Source organism: Phalangium opilio, unplaced genomic scaffold (genome assembly GCF_054372755.1).
Source record: "Phalangium opilio isolate 3A_F unplaced genomic scaffold, DU_Popi_V2 ptg000246l_1, whole genome shotgun sequence".
NCBI lineage: Eukaryota > Metazoa > Arthropoda > Arachnida > Opiliones > Phalangiidae > Phalangium > Phalangium opilio.
The window spans coordinates 4,177,769-4,199,297 of NW_028324225.1; the positions used below are offsets into that span (position 1 = coordinate 4,177,769).

Sequence of the window (21,529 nt, forward strand, 5' to 3'; positions counted from 1 at the left end):
GAAGATCTTTTAAAACATGCAAGGTTAGTAGGTTCTGACGGGAGTTTCGGGTAAAATGAGATTAGTTTCAATTAATATGACGTTTATTTACCGTTATTTAAGTTAATTTGACTTGTTTAAGGGGGGTGTAATGACTAACTCGTAATATTATTGATGTTCGTTGAAACTGCAATAAGCAACGGCTTTCAGTGCTCCGTAGTTAAGAAAAATCTGAAATTATGTAGTTTTTTTCAATTTTAATTAAATTAACAATGGAACTATGCATTTAAGAATGATTCCCCTTAATTAAAAATGCAAAATATGTATTTAATAACGCGAAACAGTAAGGAAAACAATCCTAAGCCTTGGTCGATTATCATGAAAAACAATTGTTATTCAAAATACTTACGTTTCTCTCGCTTCGGTGACGTTGAAACGAATAAATTAAAATATAAAAGGTTGAAACATATAGTTCTGAAAAACATTAGTCGCATAGAATTAAATATAAAATCTTCAAACTGCATTGTAATTAATTCTACGAGCTACTTCGATTCGAAGGCAGCCATCTTTTTTATTTATTTAAACAGGAAGTTGGGGAGTATAACCCGCCTAAAGAACAGCCAGCCTTTGGCAGTGCATTTCGATAATGATCATTGTGGTCGATATCTGACTCTTGGAATACCTCGGCTGGGGCTGGTTAGCCATATAGCCTGGGGCACATGAAGTTCAAGAGTTTGATTTTAAAAATGGTTGTGGAACCCGCGTTGACAACATCCTCTGGTAGAACTAAGCCTTGGCCTTTAAAGCTTAAATTTGAAACTTTTTGAAAAGATCGCGAGGAAATATTCATGCGACTGCACAGAGCGAGACTCTCTTTTATATATTCCAAAACCAGGGAACGAACCCTTGTGCGTCTTTTGCATTAATCTACTTTAAACAACAAAAATTGATTTAATTTAAACAAATTACCTAATTAGCGGCTATCGTTGGCCGATGGCACCAGGTGAAACACCTTAAAACGTACGCTACACGGCCAATTGGTCTCTAGTCTCTACATACAATCAGCTGTATTCAAATTTTGACCGAGGCTTAGTGAAATCAGTGAATTTAAAAATTATCGGCTAAATCCTAAATTTAAATTCTTTTGTATTAAATTATAATAAGGTTTAACTTACGAAATTAAAATAAAATGAGGACGAATTAACCCATTCTTTTATGTGAAAAGTTAAAAAATTCGCCTTAAGCTCGACATAGCCACACGCGTTGTCTAAACAAAAATCTTCGCTCAGTCGCTCTATTAGCGGTAAAACAGCGTAAGTCCAACAGTACGTTTCTCTATGATTTTAGCTAGGATTAAACCACGTAAGTTTAAGTATGTGCTTAAAAGTACAAAAAGTAATACTTAATATTAATTGTTTTCAATAAAACTTCGAAAGGCACCAGAAAAATGTTCAACCTCTCATTTAAAACCATTTTCAGACCTATCGAATAAATAGTCTTGAAAAAATGGTCGAGACCATTTTGCTATCACAGCAAACATTTCCCATGTTATTCCTATGGGAAAATTTCCCTTTTTTTGCCAAAATGTCTTAATTAGTAACTTTATTTTCTATGAAAAAAACTAATAGAGGGATCTCTTTGAAATTTTAACCACATATTAAGGGTCCGAATTTTAGTTCAGTGGAATTTTTTCAAAACAACTAATACAATACAAAAAAAAACTACATCCAAACAAAAAACCCTCCTTATACATTAAGAGCAGTATGAAGTCTTATCTAAGAGAGCGACCGCTCTCTCAGAATAACCCCTTCCTTAGAGGGCATTAATCCCCCTCACAATGGATTTTTTTTTCTACCCAGAGGCCAGAGCGGGTTAGTGGCCCCAACTTAGTTTAGTATATTTCTTGTTTGGTGAAGGTAAAAGCTAAAATTTCTTGAACGAAAGTACTTAGTAATAAAGTTAAAAATAATGCCGCCTGCAAAAGCAACAACTGGCCTACACATGCTAATAAAATGGTCAACCGAAGAAAACTGTTGGGATAACTATTCTATTAGAAAACTATGCGATTGTGATTTAGCGTATAAAATAGCTTCCGCCACCGACTATACGGAATATTTGAATAAGGAAGTGTCCGTTAATTGGAAAGAAGGAGAAGATTCTTCACTCGGAAAAATTATGGCACTCGGTAAGTAAAATTTAACTATGAATACATTTTTATAATGAAACGAATAGGCAAATTACCCATTAATCGTTAAAGGGAGTTTACATGGCTCCCATGTTAGGAGGATCCATACCATTTTCAATAGGAGGCCTGGCTTTAGCCTCACCTAGTGAGGCAGGCCTCCTTGTGTAACACCTGAAGCCTGGCCTCCGTGTATAAATGGTATGGATCCTCCTAGCATGGGAACTATGATAGATTTGCGCTTGAGTCTGCAGACCTTCTCTTCATTTCCAGGTTGGATGAAACCCGGAGGCTGTTCCATATACAGGTCCTGGACTATGTCTCCATGCAGGAATGCGGTTTTGACGACATAGTGTTTGACCGGTAAGTTCTTGGCTGCGGCGATACTGAGTAGAAGTCGTACGGTCTCGTACTTCACGACAGGTGCAAACGTCTCGTCAAAATCTTCGCCAAACTTCTGAGAATAGCCTTTGGCGACTAATCGGGCTTTATATTTGCTGAGTGATCCATTTTGATCATGTTTGGCTTTGAAAACCCAACGACAACCAATGGCCTTTCGATTTGGTGGTAGGTCTGTTAACTCCCAGGTGCCTTTTTCATGCAAAGATGATATTTCTTCTTTAGCAGCATCTGTCCAGTTCTTCCTTTCTCTCGGATTTAAGTCGGCGAGTTCCTCCCATGAGCTTGGTTCGCGAGGATATTGAACCGTTGCCTTGTACGTCAATCTCTTTGGTGGAATACCCTTATTATCCCTTTCCGATCGTCTTGGAAGAATAGGAACTGATGGTATTTCTTCAGATTCTTGTTCTCCATCAGATGATGATTCTGATTGTTCCTTTTTCGGATGTGACGTGATCAAGGAGTCAGCTGAATTAGTCTCCTTTTCCCCTTCTGGCTCTGATATGATGCTTTCTTCAAAGGTGTTGTCTCCTGTTCCTTCGTCGAAAGTGACAGAACGGCTGAAGTGAACTTTGGCAGTCTCAGGATTGAGAATACGATAGCCTTTCGTTGCTAAGCCATATCCGACCAGGACTCCTTTAAAAGCTTTGTCTCCGAATTTTACTCGTTTCTCCTTGGGAATGTACGAATAGGCTTTACTTCCGAATACACGGATGTGTCCAATACGTGGCTTTGAACCACTCCAAAGCTCATAAGGTGTAACGTCAATGGCTCTTGTTGGCAGACGATTTTGAAGATAGGCGGCGGTCGTGACAGCTTCACCCCAGTAACGGTTCTCGAGCTGTGCGTCTAAAAGCATGCATTTGGCCATTTCCGTCAAAGATCGATTCTTGCGCTCCGCAACTCCGTTCTGTTGTGGATTATACGGTACGGTCAACTGGTGTTCGATGCCAAGTTCCTTGAGATAATCTTCAATTTCATGGCTGATATATTCTCCACCATTGTCTGATCGAAGAGCTTTCGGGTATCTTCCGAATTTGGTCCTTACGGATGCAATGAAATCCTTGAATGCAGTTAGAACGGAGTTCTTGGTCTTCATCAGATAGAGCTGTGTAAATCTTGAGTAGTCATCGATGAATGTTAGTATGTATCGATTACCGCCAGGTGTCACTGTCGGCATCGGCCCGCATACGTCCGTATGGATTAGTTCCAGTGGCTCCTTTGTCTTCGATGTAGATGTTGGGAATGGTTTAGCTGTCATCTTTCCCTTTAGGCAACATTCGCAAATAAGCTTCCGTTGACATTCGGATAGCTTGATACCATCGGCAAGATTCTTCGATGAAAGAGACTTCACGGCATCTATGTCTCGATGCCCTAGCCGTCTATGCCAGAGGTGAATGCAATCGGCTGTATGCGAGTTGCTGGCAACTTTTGCTATTTGCTTGGTTTGAAGTCGATAAAGGAATCCATCCATCTTGGCGAAAGCTGCAACGTTTTGACCTTCCATGATTCTGCATTCGTCGCCTTCAAAAATGACAGTGTGTCCTGTCTGCGTCAAACGATGTACAGAAAGTAAGCTGCCTCCTAGTTTTGGAACATAAAGGATGTTCTTCACGGCTATACTATGTACTTCTCCGTTTGGAGCGAGGCAGTCAATCATGCCATCGCCAATCCCTTCTGCCATTATGATTGAGTCGTCGGCGAGATGAATCTTCTCTGACTTCGGCGTTATGAATTTGAAATTCTTCCGATCGCTGGACATGTGACTGGTAGCCCCTGAATCCACATACCATGAGTTCGCTTGTGAGCCATTCGAAGCCTTGAAGGCTGTATACTCCCCGCTCGTTCTCTTTTCTACCGCTGCTTTACTTCGCTCACTTCGGGATGCAGCATGTTCTCGATCCAGCTTATCTTTGTAGCTTCGGCAGTCCTTCATATAGTGCCCTGGCTTGTTACAATGATAACAGACTCCTCTGCTTGGACGACGCCGTTGATTATTGAATCTTCGACCTTTGCTTTGACTTGAAGTCTGCAACGCTGTGTCATTCCTAGAGGAAGCTGCTCTAGTCTCTTGACGTCGATTGAATTCGTCCAGTAATTTCGCTTTCACTAAGTCTAGTGTCAGATCTGCTTCCGGTCTCACTTCGAGGGCTGTGACCAAGACATTGTAAGATTCCGGTAGACTGCAGAGTAACATGGCAGCGACGTGTGTATCAGGCAAATTTTCTCCGATTCCCCGTAACTTCTCGACGATCTCCAACATGGACCCTATGTGGTCTTGCATACTTTGGTCATCGTCCTTGAAGCGCATTTGATGCATCTTCCGTAGCAGGAATAATTTGCTAGTGATGTTCGCTTGCTCATGTAACTTCTGAAGTGTTTTCCACATGGAACGGGCAGTCTTCTCGTGAACGATATGAATTAGTTGATCGTCTTCCACAGACAGTGCTATAGCAGCTTGGGCTTGCTTGTCTCTCTTATCCCAGTCAGCAGGAGGTTCCGACGTAGGCTTCGGTTTCTCTACGACTTCCCATAGATTGTCTCTGGTCAGTACCATCTTCATTTTGAATTTCCATAGTTGATAGTTAGTATTATTCAACTTCGTGACAAGAGATTTAAAGTCGCTTGAAGCCATCTTGTACGTGTTGACCGAAGACTAAGTCTAGTTATACTACTATACTAACTGGTACCCGACTTTCCTTAACATAAGTATTTATCCGTGGCTGAGCCCATAACCTGATAGATTTTCATAGCCTTGTAGCTAACTTATATTAAAGAAATAATCCATAAGGAAGAGAGACCAAATAAACTTAACAAACTGTTTATTACACGAGTGAGTGAGTGAAGTGAGACTGATAGAAATTAAAACATAACATTGCTATTTATAGTAGTTACTAAAAAACAGTATTAAGATATTAACCGGTTAAAAAACATATCGCCTTAATTAAATTACAGAGTTAATATGTTCCGAGTAGATAGGAGTCGCTTTCTCCAACAAACTATGTATCTACTTTGCGCTCAAAGTGGTAGTCTAAAGTTCACACGCATGCTTAAAAGAAGTTATTTTCAATTCCAAAAGTTACGATTGGAATCAAGCCATCTCGTAGGCTAACAAATGTTTGTTTGATTTGCTGTATACTCCCTTTAAAGGAGGTTTACATAGTTTACAGACTAGGAGGATTTATACCATTTACACTAGGAGGCCAGGCGACGTAGGGTGTAAAAGACGTCTCGTCTATCTTCTAGTGTAAATTGTATGAATCCTCCTAGTCTGTATTCCGTCTTGTTTCTCCGTCTTTTCGTCGATTTCGACCGCGTTTTATTACATCTTTTAATCGGCTCACGATCTTGAGAATTTTTGAATGTGAAGATAAACATTTTTGCTAAACTGTGCATTTTATTAGTTATTTAATAAACTTAAATGAAGACGCCTGAGAATTTTTAAAAATTTACCGCCAGAAGGAATAGGTAACATAGGGAGAGGGCGTTTGTCAGGGAGGGAAAGAACTTCCGAGGTCATTTTATACCTCTACCTAGGGGAGCGTTTGTAGGCGCGATACTGAAATTACCCCGTTAGGGGGATGGAATCGAGGTAAGAGATATAAGCCTATGACGTAGCAAGAATGGGTTTGCCCTCTCCCTTTAGACCTAGGCTAGTCTCTTAGTGCTATACATAGTTTGCACTCTTTGAAAAACATGGAGGATTCATACCAATTACACAAGGAGGCCAGGCTACCAAGGCAACCACAAAGAGGCTTTTTGGCTACTTTTTGGCCCGCCAGGTAGCCTGGCCTCCTTGTAACGGGTATGAACTATGAATCCTCCATGTTTTTCAATAAGTGCAAACTATGGATAAAATAACCAGATACTTGAACTTTATTAATTTTCTTCCATAATTTATAATCATAATTTATTCTTTTCATAGGAGGATCTGATGAAATGGAGAAAATACTAAAGAGAGAAACCAATAAAACTTCAAAAGGGAAAAAACCCACTAAAAAAGGGCAACCTATTAGGAAGGTAGGAATACAGTGTAAAATCGAAACTAAATTTTTAGATATTGCGAATGTATACATATTTAAAGGGGTTATAAAGAAGCCTAACTTAAGTTTTCACGAAACGTTTTATATCATAACATCTCCAGACCGAGTTTTATTCGGGGACTTATCTGTGACCCTTTATGACAGCTAAAGTTGAGTTCAATCGGAATTGATATAATAGGAAAATCCAAGGCGGACGAATACACAACGTTAAATCTCTTTGGAAAGAAAGTAGGCGCACTCAAGTCCGACTGAACACGAGTATAGAGTAGTGTCGGTAGAGAGGGGAGTAGACGGTGTATCCCTCCCTCTAGGCGTGCTTTTGTAAGAGGGGATGGTGTCCCCCCATATCACCCAATCTCATTTGTCCCAATCAGAAGAATTTAACCCAAAGCATATATTCCTGATTCACCCAAATGTATTTCTCCCAATTCCCGTTTGCCACAAATGGCGATAACACAGGAATTTGGCACGAATAACATACCCGTTTTATTAATTCGTATTTTCCATTAAAAAAGCAATATTTTAAAATTATTATGTAAGAGACTGTTGATCAGTGTAATTTATTAAATATGGAAGTCGAATGGCTGAAAACTTCGAAAGGAAAATATGCCCCCGTAATTCTGAATTAGGGTTAGGTAGGTTAGGTTTGGTTAAGTTAGGTTAGTAATATTTTATAAATCATTTAACTATGGTACGCCTTTTCCAAAATATCGATGTTTAGGTTCATTGACTTCCCAAATAATATGCCTTTTCCAAAACATTACTGTTAGGTTAGGTTAGGTTAGGTTAGGTTAGATTAGGTTAGGTTAGTAATATTTTATAAATCATTTAACTATGGTACGCCTTTTCCAAAATATTGATGTTTAGCTTCATTTACTTCTCAAATAATATGCCTTTTCCAAAATATTGATGTTTAGCTTCATTTACTTCTCAAATAATATGCCTTTTCCAAAATATTGATGTTTAGCTTCATTTACTTCTCAAATAATATGCCTTTTCCGAAACATTACTGTTATGTTAGGTTAGGTAAGGTTTGGTTTGGTTAGGAGAACGTCTCTTCCTCTTTGGAGCGGTTATACACTTCAAGTAAGTGTATCCCTTATGTTATGAAAAAATAAATAAATAAAACCATCAAATTCTACTCTATTTGAGTCTTTTTGGGTATGCAATATTGGGTTAATTGGGATAGGCGAACTGGGAATTGGGTTGAATGGGAATTGGGTAAATGGGAATTAGGTGTTTTAAATTGGGTGAATTGGGGGGTAACCGAGGGGATACTGTACGCGCCTGGTAGGGGAATGACACTGAGCTAAGAGATAGAAGGGTATGACGTTTGCATACGTAGGAGAACTGACATTACTCTATAGTGAATTTTCATTTATCCTCAAGTCTCTATAGACACTATGTTCGAAATTTTGTTTGAAAATGAAAGTTTAGCGAGCCTAAATCACAACTTTGATGATAAATTACAAATTAAAAAGAACGCTTTTTTGAGATATTCCAATTTTTATGCATAGTTTAACAGCCTTAATAATTTAAAAATGTCTTTTTTACATGATTCATTACTACTTTAAAGGGAGGTTGAAAAACAATAGCGGGATTTTTTAATGGATACTTCTTTTAATTATAAGACCTATCTGCATAGTTGTTCAGATAATATCCCCGAATCATTTCAAAAATCAAAATAGATTCACATTTCACCGATAAATTGATTTGAGCCTACGACTAATCGTGCTCCCTGCCTTCCAACTAACAAAATACTAGCGGCATGCTTTATGTCGCGCCGCATTGGCACATCGTGAGCATTATTTATCACATCTCGCGCTAACTGCGCTCGGGGTGTTACATAAATTTTGTTAACTGAAAGGCAGGGTGTTACGTGATTGGTCGAAGGTTCAATTTTCAATTTGTCGGTGAATCTGAATATATAAATTTGTTTTTCTAAAATTATTTTGGGATATTTCCTGAATTTTTTACTATGCAGATAGGACTTATAATTAGTAGAAGAATAGATAAATGATTTTCCTTTTCTTCCTCCCTTTAAGTTACTTTAATATACTCAACACCACTTGCAAAGACTCGATTTATCTACATGTTTTTTATTTTTAAAGCAACATCAAGAAATTTTGTCCAATGTGGAGAAAACGAGAAATGAAAATGAGGAATATTTGATTGCCAAAATTGATAAGCTAAAAGCAAAAAACAAACACTTGCTGGAAGAAATAGAAAGGCTTCAAAAATTTAAAGGTATGTGCAAGTTTACTTTTACTTTTCTACCACGTGTTTACTCTAAAGACAAATTCGGAAAGCCCTTTTAAGTTTAAAACTCTTGGCCAGATTAAGGGGGGCAGTGTGGGCCCGAGCGATGGGTGGCGCCCAAATTTTAAGTCTTCCTCCTGAGCGAGTGTGAAACTGATGAAATGATGTGTTCAGTCACTAAATTAGGGGCGCATATTTTCCGTTTTCCCCCTGGGCGCCACTTGTCTTAATCCGGCCCTGTTAAAATTGCATGCTTTACAAAAAAATCTAGTGTAAACTAGTTTTCTGGATTAATTCCTACAATCACTATTAAAATCTAACATCATATTAACATAATTATAGAAGTGGACCGCTGGATTAAAAGGCTGAAAACCTCTCACGAAAAACTTGAAAGTGTTCTTTCGGGTGATGTTTTAAATGGATTTGCACGCAAGACTCCAGAATTTGAAATGGTAAAGTTCAAATATGGATTAAAGTTTATCTTTTGTTCCATTAGCTAATGCCATTCACGTTCACAATTCACTATTTCAAACCGTTCAGAACCGTTTTGGAAAGGTCAAAATGTAAAATATTGCCGTTAATTATAGAGATTTTTCATGAGAATATAAATTTATAATATAATATAATGTATTTGACCTTTCCAAAGTTTTTCCAAGCAGTTTAAAACTGCTAAATGCGACAAATTTTTTTGTTAAGAGCGTGACAACCAGAACTACCAAGTTTCTAGATTTTTACATAAATTCTACTTTCTTTTGGAAATTATGCATTTTAGATTTATGGTTTCATCTTGAATTAAGTAAAAAAATCAGTTAACAAATTAAAATCTTAATTGACTGGAGAATAATATCATTAAAGCTTATAATATGTTTTAAATATAATTGTTTCAAATTTCATCAAGATGAAACTTTGAAACAAATTCGAATTTTGCCAAAAGAATGGAGATAAGATGAAAATTTCAATGAAATATGAGAGTTTATTTTACATATTTCTCATAAAAATAATAATTGTTGGTGGCTTCAAATCAAAACCGATTTGGCAAAAAACTTGGACTTACTGTCATGAAATAATCTAAAGCTCACTTAAACATTAAATAAGTTATTTCGTGTACTGAAATTTTCTAATTGTACATTTAAGGTGGACTTAGGAAATGGAGTGGAAATAAAAAAGGGGAGTTGATAAATTTGGAACATGCGAGCAATGGTAACGCGAAATTTTTCGCTCGTTCTTTATTACTTGGACTATTTTCTATTGATGAACTATGTAATGGATCCATTAGTGGAAAAAAATCGAACGCTTTCAAAGACCACGAAGCTCGAAAAATGCTAGATCCTGTCAAAATTAACACGATATTAAGTAAATAAAAATAATATATATATATATTTTTTTTCGAGATAATTATTCAGTATATTAATATTATCTAGCATACACAATGAACAAATTCCAAGTGGATAAAACTTCTGTCAAACAATCCATCCAGAGCAAAATAAAGGAAGTTCGAAATAAGAGAGAAATGATGTTGAAAAAAACTAATCAGGAAGCTAATCAGGAAAGAAGAGTGCTTGCCGAAGACGGTATCGTCGTAACCGAGCAAAACTTGGTCCAACAAAACAACGAACCAAATGATCTTGACAAGATTCTATCAAACAATCATCAAGAAATCTAATGCTTGTTAAATAATTGGAATTTAAAATTAAAATTAAAGATAACGATTTTGGACATAACTAATTTTTAATGCTGACAAAATACAGAGGGAGTTTTGGAATGTTTGAGTTTTGTGGAATGTTGACGGGAGGTACGTTTGTGGAATATTGTAGGGAGTTTTGAGGAAAATCGGCGGTAGTTTTGAGGCATGTCGGAGGGAGTTTAATGACATATGGGAGGGAGTTATGAGGCATATCGGTGAAAGTTTTGAGGTACATCGGAGGTAGTTCTAAGGAATATTAGAGGACGTTCTGTAGAATAGAAATAGGTAGTTCTATAGATAATTAAAGGACGTTCTATAGAATATTAGAGGGAGAGTTAAGGAAACTTGGAGGGAGTTCTGAGAAAAATCAAGGGAGTTCAAAGGAATATCGTAGAGAGTTTTATAGAATATCGGATGAATTTGTAAAGAATATTAGATATCGTTTTGAGAAAAATAGGATGGAGTTCTAAAGAATATTAGGAGGAGTTCTATCGAATTTTATATGGAGTTCTAAAGAATATTAGAGGGAGTTCTAAGGAATAGTAAAGGGAGTTCTAAAGAATATCGAAATGAGTTTTGTGGAATATCCGAGGTTGTTTTGAGGAATATCCGAGGGATCTTTGAGAAGATCGGAAGGAGTTCTAAAGAATATCGGAGGGATCTTTGAGAAGATCCCCATGGAGTTCTAAAGAATATCAGGAACAGTTCTAAGGAATAGGGGTGGAAATTTTCCAAAGTATATTCTTCGGAACTATTAATAGAAACACGAAAAGAATCTTTATGGAATATTTTATTAAAAATTCTCAAGACTATTTTTTTAGAAACTCTGAAGACTATTTTCTTAGAAATTCTCAAGAATAGTTTCTTCAGAACTCTCAAGAATATTTCTTAGGAAAAAGGTGCCAAATATACTAAGGATTCCAAAGGAACATTCCAAAGAGTTTCTTTAAAAAGTTCCAAACCATTTTTTCAAAGAAATCCTAAGAAAGGTTTTGTAAGGGTTGTGTATTGTGGAACGTATATGACGTCTCTAAGAATTAGCCGCACTTCTCTATTATTGAGCTGAGATGATAATACCACGACACCTTTCCCAAACCGCCTTAACTGTTCCTTGCGCAATTGTTATGGGTGTTTCGATATCATAATAGTTATATAGCCATCCCTTCGTATTACAAAAATGATGCGTTGCGGCAGAGTCATACACCCATCCTTTAGTTAGTGGAGATTCGTTTCATTTATGTTAATTTATTTAGTTAAGAAACAAGTTAAATCTTTAGTACAATTATCTTCTTTAGTTACACTAATAACGGGACCAATATCGAGAGCACCTACCGGCATCGGGTCAATACTAGGAAACTGACTTTTGTACAATCTAAAAATCTTTATTCCACGTGGCATCCCTTATGGTGCATGTGGATAGTGGTGCATAGGAATAGTGGTGCATATGGATAATGGTGCATATGGATAGTGGTCCCATGTCAGTGTATACAATATGTCTAGGTCTCACCAACAGAAAATATTTCTAGTCAAAGCGGAAATACGTCACAAAAGAGAAAGTTAAAAACAAATGTAAAAAAGAACACAAAAACCTTAATTGATTGGTACACTTCTATAGCCAATGACTTTCTTTGCCTCTCTTCTTATTTTCGTTTTTGCGAAAGTTTTGAAAATGAAATTGATGACAACGAAAAACTACAGATGCTTCAGATTTACGGTAAAGTAGTGTATTCCAAAATTAAAAACACAATTCCGACAAGAATATCCCGCAAAGTCCTTGAGCTCAAAGTCGAACAACCTGCCAAATTCACAATGAAGTATGAGCATTAAAAAGCATGGACGAAATATAGCTCAAGTATGTATATTAACCTATGTTGAAATTAATTAATGGGCAAGTTATTGAAACTATTCCGCTTAAAGGCAGCAGCAGATATTGTCAATGAAGACAGGGGCCTGCAAGAGACATTGGCCAACGCGTGCAGTTCTTTATTTCCAAATCAAAGGAGAGAGGGTCAAATTTCTTTTCATAAAGAATGGCAACGGAAGATGTTGCACGCTACCACCAACGAGGTTATAACAGGGTTGGCAAAAATCCAGATTTTTCTTGAAAAAGCCACTGGTATGGTTTTTTGCTGGTTTAAACCGGATTTTATTGGATTTATCTATCTTTTTTTTTAAACTACTCTCTAGTGCTTAATTTTAGCACTTCTATTTACATTTAGTGCGCTAGATGTCTTTTACAAGGCCGTCTGATAAAGTTGATAAAACTATAGACATTTCCCTTAGAGATGAGTAGGGCCCCTGATTTAATCGGGATTTTTCAATTCAACCCGACCCATATCGGGTCGAAAATTATTTAAAAGGTTTTGCTGGTCGGGTCGGGCAGGGTTATCATATCATCTACCCGGGTAGACATTTTTATTATCTTCAATAGAGCAGGGTCGGGCCCGGGTAGACATTTTTATTATCTTCAATAGGGCAGGGTCGGGCCCGTTTAGGCTTTTTTGTGAACTTCAATAGGGCAGGGTCTGATAAAGATTTTTCTAAATGCGCGGTCCGACCCAACAATTTAGCGTTGCGAAAAATTCAACTCAGTCTCATGAGTTTCGGGTGGGGCAGTGAGAGGAGGGCGCGTCAAACTAACCCACAATATGTGGGAATCGACCATTTCGATGAAATAAAGAGGTAAAGACATGTGGGTCAAACCTTTTCTTCCATCTCACTTTATGGTGCCTATATTATCATTTTTTTGGAAAAATCCACTGGATTTTTCAACGTGGTTTAAACCGGTTTAATCCAGATGGATAAAACCGGACTGGATACCAGCGTGCCAACCCTGGGTTATAACAGCTTGGAATTCAAAAATGTCAGAAAAGGAGAATAAGATTCAAAAAGGTTGTGCATCATTACGAGACACTTTATTCGTGGAATCTGCAAAATCCAAAGAAACGTCTACAGCAAAGAATCAAAGTAGAAATAAAGATCTGAAAACTATTAATAAAAAGGTCGTAGGAAAAGACAATCAAAAACAAGTGCGAAAAGAAAGAAAACCTAAACCAAACACATAGAAACCTTAAAGAAAAAGCAGTGTTCAACCAATCGTCACGACACAACCATAAACAGTTTCCAAAACAAGGATGAGACAAGAAAATTGGAAGAGGGGAAAACTACCAAAGGACTAATAGCTGGAAATAAAAAGATCTGATGAAACAGGGAAAGTCGGGTATGTCTAAAGTTGCCAAAACGGTAACCCCATCGATCCTTGGAGAAATGGAATCCAAGAAAAGGAAGCGTGTTAAGCCGAAACATTTGCAAGACCATGAAACAAACTAGTGAAAGCCATAAAGTACATGTCCTGCATATCAAGGCTGTATTCTACTATTGATGAACATTAACTAGTCTCAACTATCCTATACATATGTTCCTATTTTAAAGATAATTCACAGTTACCAGTATTAAAATTTGTTTAACGTTATTGTTATTTGTTCATAAAACCAAAGCTACGTGATAAAATAAATACTATGTGATAAAACTAGTTTCCAAACAATAAAAACATTTCACAGATTGTTGGCAAAATTCTGCTTTACACATAATGGTGCGTCTCTATATCCTTTGCCCGAATGATGGTGACCATGCACGTCTTCCTTAGTAAAGCTTTTCTGGCATAGGCAAAATTAAAACTGGTGATTTTCCCATTTGCGTTAAACTTGTATTGGGAGAAAAGGCTTTCCACAGCACTACCATTCAGTCTATTTGGCATAAGATAATACCTTGGATATTTCTTTGTGAAGTAATTGGCCAGCCTTTTAAATCCAAGGTAGGTCCCATGTCTAAAAATATGTACTTGCTTTTAAAAGTCTGGTACTAATCGATGAAGGTACGTAACATTAGAAACCATTATCAGGTATAAAACCTGCCACGACAGAAATTCCTTCCCAGGATACATACAGTTGAACTTAGCGTCCGTACCTTAAAATAATATTTGTAATGAAGGTTATCCCAAGCACCTATCAATCCGTCGTCTGACACGACAAACAGGACATAATTCAGCTTTATTGTTTAAATATAATTCAGGACTTGAGGGTCCAATTATGATAATAGGTTCTAAAATGTGCTGAGACAATTGTTTAAGGGTCTGAACTTTATTTTGGGTTTTTACAAGCACCCACAAGTACCTTCAAGCACACATAAGTACGTTCAAGCACACACAAGTACCTTCAAGCACACAAAAGTACCCACAAGCACCTTCAAGCACCCACAAGTACCCACAAGCACCTTCAAGCGCCCACAAGTACCTTCAAGCACCCACAAGTACCCACGAGCACCTTCAAATACACCCGCCGCTGGAAGATGCTGCTTCGTCTCTATAGTAAGCTGATGATCTACAAGGTGTAATCAGACTCAGTAAACGGTTGCTGCTAGTTTTTATACGTCCTGAATTATTTTAGAAATCCAAGATTTATTTTTAAACAAGAAAGCTGAATTATGTCCTGTTTGACGTGCAATACGCTAGGGGTTTGCACACAGAAAGGCTATTCTACCTTTAAGATCTAGTAACCACTGTTTGAAAAAGTCCAAGCCATCTTCAATATTTTTTATAACTGGGTCAGTCATGGAATATACCTTTGATTTGGATAACATTCCATTTTCAAACAACAAGTTACAAGCTTTTAAATAAGCATATGTTTCCTTGGTTTCTTCACAATCAATGGGGGATCATTATTTTCAGGATTCGCATGTTCAAATAATTCCGCCAGTACATGATCTTGCTATTTTAAGACATTACGATGTCCAACCTAATATACCATTATTTAAAATTTACCTGCATAATTTTAGCTGGCTTGACGTTCAATTTCGTCCATGAATCGCGAATTATGTACGATTGCAGCAGTTTTGGAACATACCGGGGAACATCTTCATCTCGCCTTTTGTCTTCTCTTTTTTTCACTTCAATAATAGCATCCCATCCAAATGTAGTACCGTTGTTTTTAAACGATCTGCTTCCATTTTGTTTAGATGCGAAAAGGGCGTTGACTAAATTTTTAAGCTTTCAACAACGGAAATTACGATATAAAACAGTTCTACTTGACCTATGTTTAAGACAAAATAAATACCTGATGTGAAGGACACATAATCCAATATATGTTGTTGTTCAAGCGAAACGGATTCTTAAACCATGGCGTTACTGCGATATTAATATCTTGATTCACAGGGTTAATTTTAACACCATATGCTCCTGAGAGATTTTGCGTAAGTTTCATGAGACTCAAATTTGAGCTCGCACCATTACACAAGAGGGCAGACACTTTGAAACCGACAGCGTGGAGACCACTGAGAACATCAAATAGGCAAGCGGATATGAAGTGGCTCTTTGTTGAGCTTTCAGACGCAAAATAAGGGCAGATAATATCATAGTCTGAAGTTAGATCGCGCCACAAAAACTGCAACATATATCCAGCTTTAGGTAGTGTTTCTTCATCCGTCAGTTGTTCATATATGTCATCCAAGGTTCCAAGTTGATGCGCTGACATCGCCAAGCCGGTTATTTTGTGGGACTGCTATTCCAGGCTACTTTTGGTGCTACGTTGACTTCGTTAAATATTAATATTCCATCACACATTGGTTTTTTAAATCCTCTCGCCACTTGTTCCTTGACATAATCGTCATAGCATTCTTTTTGATGTCTTAGTCTTTCCATATTTACTCCAGGTTCTTCATAATTATGTTTCATGCTTGATTCCACAGTTTTCCAACTTGGAAGCTTCAATATTTTAAAATTCTGTAATGCCAAGTGCGCCGCTTTGCTTCGACATGCAATTGCTTGAGCAATACGAAATGTTATCGCACTCCAGCGATTTCCTTTATGTCCAGGTTCTAAATTTATCAAAATATTTGATTGCTTGTATTTTGTAAGAAACCGTAAACCAAAGAAACTTACCATTACGTTCTTGGTCTTCCTTGAAACTGAGATTATCTTTTTCACCTTGCTCCCTGCTGTCTTTAAGCCATACTTCTCTTAGAATTGTCTTAATATCTGTGTCTGTTTCAGTGTTTGAAGGTAATTCAGAGGTAACCTTTTCCATTTCTCCCTTGAAGTCTTTATTTACAATCTTAGTTATTGCCAACACTTGACCATGCTTCTTATCATTGAGGTACAAATCCAATTTCTTGCATTTCCTTATCAATTTCTCATTAGATTTGAATAAGCGATGTTTTCGAGCTCTTAGCTTTTGATGCCTAACTCTACGAGTTCGAGGTGAAAGAAATTTCATTCTGTGAGTTGATGTTGGTGACGTCATGCTTTTAGGAGTAGACGTTTGGCTACTATGAGTGGTTTTCCCTTTTTTCATCCTGTTGGCCGCTTACGTTTTGCAGTACCTAGATACGTAACTACAGTTACTGCATGAGTAAATTCCAGTTTGTATTTCCATCAAGGCCGCATTCGTTGGTGGTTTGAACCATACTAACAGTCTTTAGAAGCAAAGCGCTCCATCGGGTAATGAATAATAGCGACATTCTGTGGTGTAAAAGGAAGGTTCTTGACATTTGAAATTGCATCGACAGTTAGACCAGGGCAAATATAGAAATATTCTTCCAAGACGCCTTTAAACACATCCAAAGCTATTTCTTCGGAGATAATTCCGTCTTCAACTAACTGTTTTTTTGCTACGAGGCCCTTAAAGATAATGAAAACAGATGCCATTCCATTTTCGTCTATAATCACTTTAATAACAATCCAAATTTAGGTATAAGATGGCCCTTCCGCGAGACTTCCAAATAAGACTGAGAAATATTGTTAATTGCATATACAAACCATTCAAAATCAATTAAATCTGACAAAATGTACCTTGGTATCACGATATGCAGTCTTAAAGTACAACAAATTGAATTTTTCTTGACATCATCAGTATACAGCCATGATTTGACCAAATCAAATACATTGTTTTCACCCAAGTCATTATTAGAAGATGAAGAACCCGCATTTAGCGCCTATTTAAATTTACTGACATGTTAATTCAACCCTTACACGTAACTAAACCTAAAACCGTATCTCAGTCATATTCTCCCCCTGATTTGTTTCGTCAAATGTGGCTTGACAAAACAAATAGGGTCTAACTTGAATATGTAAACAAACTTTAGTAAACCAAACAAGAGTGGCTAAAAGTGCCCCTCTTTTTTGGGTAGAGAGAAACTTAAATTGCAATATTTTAGAAAGGTATCAATAATCAAGCTAATTATTAAGAACTTGGATAAGGTGACAATGATTTGGTGTGAAAAAAAACTATAAAATTTAGTAACATTTTGGGAAAAGCGGCAATTTCTTCGGTTGATAATAACAAAAACAGGCGCATAGCCACTCATAACAAAACAAGCGGCAAAGGCTTAACTCACCACTACAGTTTCTTCTATTTTACGCTTTTTTGTCGGATACTGGCACACTGTAAGACTACTTGAAATACAGCCGAAGCTTCTTTTTTGCTGTCGTTCAAGTTTTAAAACGGTTTGGACAAATTTATTTGCGCTATCTTTAATATAAAAATTACACTGCGTTTCTACGTCAACCATAGACGCCATTTTTCTTTTCGACGAAGATCGCAGCCACCGGAAATTTAGGATGGAAAACCAAGGAGCATAGATACCACTACAATCTACTGTAAAGTTGTATGTCCATCAACAGGCTAGTCCTTTCTATGCGCAACGACGAAATCTTGTTGTTCGTGATTTTCATCATTAGCTCTATGGCCAGTTTCGTACTTTCCCCCCGAAGGGGGGTTATATTATGAACTCCTGCTTATAAGCAATTTCAAGGCATTTTTGGCGGTCAATTACAAAACTCAAAGTATATTCCAGGATTTCAATGACCCGCGGCCATCTCTAATACGCGCACCATGAAACAAACTCTCTAAACTCCGACAAAAATATTTTCCAGGTAATTTCACGACAAAGACAATTTCAGTTTGGGCAAACTACATTCAATCGAGAAATTGCGGATCTCTTAAGGGTTCCAAATCGCTGATTCACCTGTCTTACAGCGGACGATCATTTCTCGAGTTGGGAAAACAAGAATTCGAATTGACGCCATTTTCAATTTATTAGTCTTCATTTATTTTGAACAATTTGACGAATTAGTGACGAGATTCACGAACAATTAAAACCATTTACGGACTATTTAAAATATTTAAATGAGTTTTCAACATTTTATTAATTTGTGTCGCGTCGTGTCTTGGTGAACGAACTTCCCGTGAAAGGTTTCGCGATAATTCCGGACCAAATAGCTCAATCATTTCAAATCAAAGTTTTCGCCAAATATTTCAACCTTGTAAATAATTTATTAACCTTTTATTCGCAAATGCAACGAAGACTTTATTTTCCGTTCACTTTGAATAATGTCCAGCGAACTTAATGGTCAATTTCAAGAACTAAAGAATCAACTTATTTGCGAAATTTATTCATGCAACTTTTTCTCATGAATTTACGAGTTGTTTTCTATGAAAATTAAAATATATATTTTTTGTAACGATTAAATTTGATTGAAAGAAACTTGTTTCAAATAAGAATTGATCAAAAAACCAGACTAGGCCTAGTTTCTCTATGTTTAATATTTTCACAATTATTTGAAACCTTTCAATGGTTTTTTGAGCGCTATTATCATAAGTTTATTATGCCTCTAAGAACACAAATACGGGGGCTACAACTGGGCATCTTCCGCAGGCTACTGTGACCTTGAAGGAGAGAGGAATGGAGTGGAAACCCCCATACCTAGAGCGGTGCCTCTGTACTCCCACCTAGGGAACGGCACCGTAGTCCTCCCAGCATCCTTAGCGGTTAGGTAGGGTGGTACCGGAGCAAATTGTAAAGGACGCTCCCTCTATCTTAAAAATAGAAGCTAGTTCTCGTACATATAAAATGGCGCTACGCGGCAGCACTTAGCAATCGCCTACCGAAGGGTAGGGGCGTGCGCGAGGTACACTGGGAGAGATACGGTGCTGCGGGTCGCCCATCATCATTTCCAACCCATCTCACCTCCCTTATCCCTGCTGTTACGTCAGAAATCGTAAAGCGCTAAGATCCGAAGAGAGAGAAAATTTTGAAATTTCTGTCACGGTGCAGCCACTAAGCGGTCGAGACGATTACTAAATGGGTCACGTGATTTTTACGTTTCGTGTAGGCCGGCATTGGGGGGGGGACGAATTTTACTTAAGCAACCCCAAATCCCTCTCTCTCTGGTGAGGTAGAGGCGGTTTCAGTCCTGAAACATTCTAAAAGGGATAAAAGAAACGCTAGGCTAGGCGGTACAATTTTGTATTGAAGTTGCGGTGATAAATGATACGGAGAGAGTATAGGGTTTCATTAAAGGGAGCCAGACAAACACTATTGCCATAGGAATAGCAGCCATTTCTCAACTTAGAGGCATTATAAACTTATGCTATTATCCAGAGACCAGATAGAAAATTTTATCGGGCCGGTCGGGTCGGGCTTTTCAAATTTTGCAAATTAAGGGGTCGACCAGGGCCGGCCCGCCGGGCTTTCGTTTATTTTTCAAAATTCGGGCCGGGCCTGACCTTGTTCTCCTTTAATTCATAATTCAAATGAAAGATAATTTAAGCTTCTTAGAACAAATGTGACGTTGTGACGGACTATTATTAATAAAAGTGATAAATACCACACGACGCTTAAGCAAATATCAATTCAATTCATTGATGTCATCAGGGGTAAATAACGAAAGGAGTTAGAGACGCTAGCTTCCGTAGTGTAGATTACAGTGGGACCTTGAAACGTCATAGAATTTGTAACTAACGTAGTGCCATCTCTAGAACTGTATTGTAAATAAGACCAGAACCTTAAAAGTTTTGCCTTAAAATCTCGCGCCGCAAGGTATTCTGGGTAAAGTAAAATGGCGGGTGTCGATGTTGTGAAGTCGTCTCATAAATCAACCCAATATAATTATTATATTCAATCGCGAGTATACAGCGATTTAAAGAAGAAAGATAAGTCAACAATTTACAATTTGAAGCCGGGGAAATCCTCAAAATGTGTTCAAACTTGTTTTCCCGTAAGTGCGCGGTTACAATCTTACAGAGTCGGCCCAGTGAGCCAAGGCTTAGTGATTTTTCCGAGGCATTGCCAGTGGGAACTGTGGGATCAGGATCATCGACTGTATCTGTGACTAAAAAAATAAAAACAAATAAAACTGTATTGAAGGATGCAAAAACGACATTTAATTCCATTTCATTATCGAATTAGGAATTTACCAACTTTAAAGTTGCATGTTTCTAATTCAAGTGCACCTTAATGAATAAACTTTACTCTAAGCCTAATTGTGACTCAGTCGTAAGCAGACGAACACTAGCAGACAGGAGAAAATCGATATCCCAGCATGACTTTCGAAACTTTGCTGCCACGCTATTGGTTGGAAAATATCATACCTATTTTGAATTATAGACGGCGCGACCGAGGCGTTTTCTCTTTTCTGTGTCTACGTTTGAAAGTCCCACTGTATTCTACACTACGGAAGCTAGCGTCTCTAACTCCTTTCGTTATTTACCCCTGATGTCATGTAAAAAAAATACCAACGTGGCTGGTCAATTCTTGCAATCGGTCGGGCCGGGTCGCGCTTGGTCAATGCATGTAACGGGCCGGGTCGGAAAACCAACTATATACTCGGACCCGGGCCGGGTTGTGGCCTTTTTCAAAATGATAGATCCCGGGCCGGGCTCGCCCGTGCAGATCTCTGCTACTATCCCTTTAGTTCCCTGGGATTTTCCAAAATATTCCAGGACTTTTTGAATTTGAATTATCGTGGAATTATTTATTTCCAATGTTATGTTTTTAGTTTAATTTTTGGTTAAATTTCTAATTTAAATTTTGTCGATCTTAAACCCAAGGTCCTTGCGCCTAAACTAATCTAAATTTGGCAAGGGACGGACCTATTCTTCCAATTAATAAAAAAAGTGTCTTCGATAACAAAGCCTTGAAAATTAAAAG

At 37.6% G+C, this 21,529-nt stretch overlaps 1 protein-coding gene and 1 long non-coding RNA gene across 4 annotated transcripts; both read left to right on the top strand.

Annotated features, from left to right (window-relative positions):
• The first annotated feature begins 1,927 nt into the window (after positions 1-1,927).
• On the top strand, positions 1,928-10,577 carry LOC149611440 (uncharacterized). 3 transcript variants are annotated; one of them, XM_089858495.1, is made up of 7 exons: positions 1,928-2,164; positions 6,486-6,580; positions 8,715-8,850; positions 9,205-9,314; positions 9,997-10,062; positions 10,139-10,215; positions 10,284-10,577. In XM_089858495.1, exons 1-5 carry the CDS (start codon positions 1,948-1,950, stop codon positions 10,036-10,038), a joined length of 600 nt encoding a protein of 199 aa, XP_089714621.1. In that variant the 5' UTR covers positions 1,928-1,947; the 3' UTR covers positions 10,039-10,062; positions 10,139-10,215; positions 10,284-10,577. The 3 variants fall into 3 exon arrangements, with proteins under 3 accessions (XP_089714621.1, XP_089714620.1, XP_089714623.1); XM_089858494.1 differs by having other exon boundaries at positions 9,997-10,215; XM_089858497.1 differs by lacking the exons at positions 9,997-10,062; positions 10,139-10,215.
• Positions 2,426-3,314, top strand: LOC149611441 (uncharacterized). Its single transcript, XR_016376394.1, has 3 exons — positions 2,426-2,524; positions 2,585-2,876; positions 2,960-3,314. It is a non-coding gene; the product is annotated as an uncharacterized LOC149611441 (long non-coding RNA).
• Positions 10,578-21,529: the final 10,952 nt, after the last annotated feature.

What these genes read in the sequence shown, in the direction of transcription:
- LOC149611440 (XM_089858494.1), top strand. Translation starts at nt 1,948, where the DNA reads ATGCCGCCTGCAAAAGCAACAACTGGCCTACACATGCTAATAAAATGG. An exon ending in AAGGGCAACCTATTAGGAAG is followed by an intron (nt 6,581 to 8,714) that starts GTAGGAATACAG and finishes TTATTTTTAAAG; the next exon opens with CAACATCAAGAAATTTTGTC. An exon ending in AAGGCTTCAAAAATTTAAAG is followed by an intron (nt 8,851 to 9,204) that starts GTATGTGCAAGT and finishes ACATAATTATAG; the next exon opens with AAGTGGACCGCTGGATTAAA.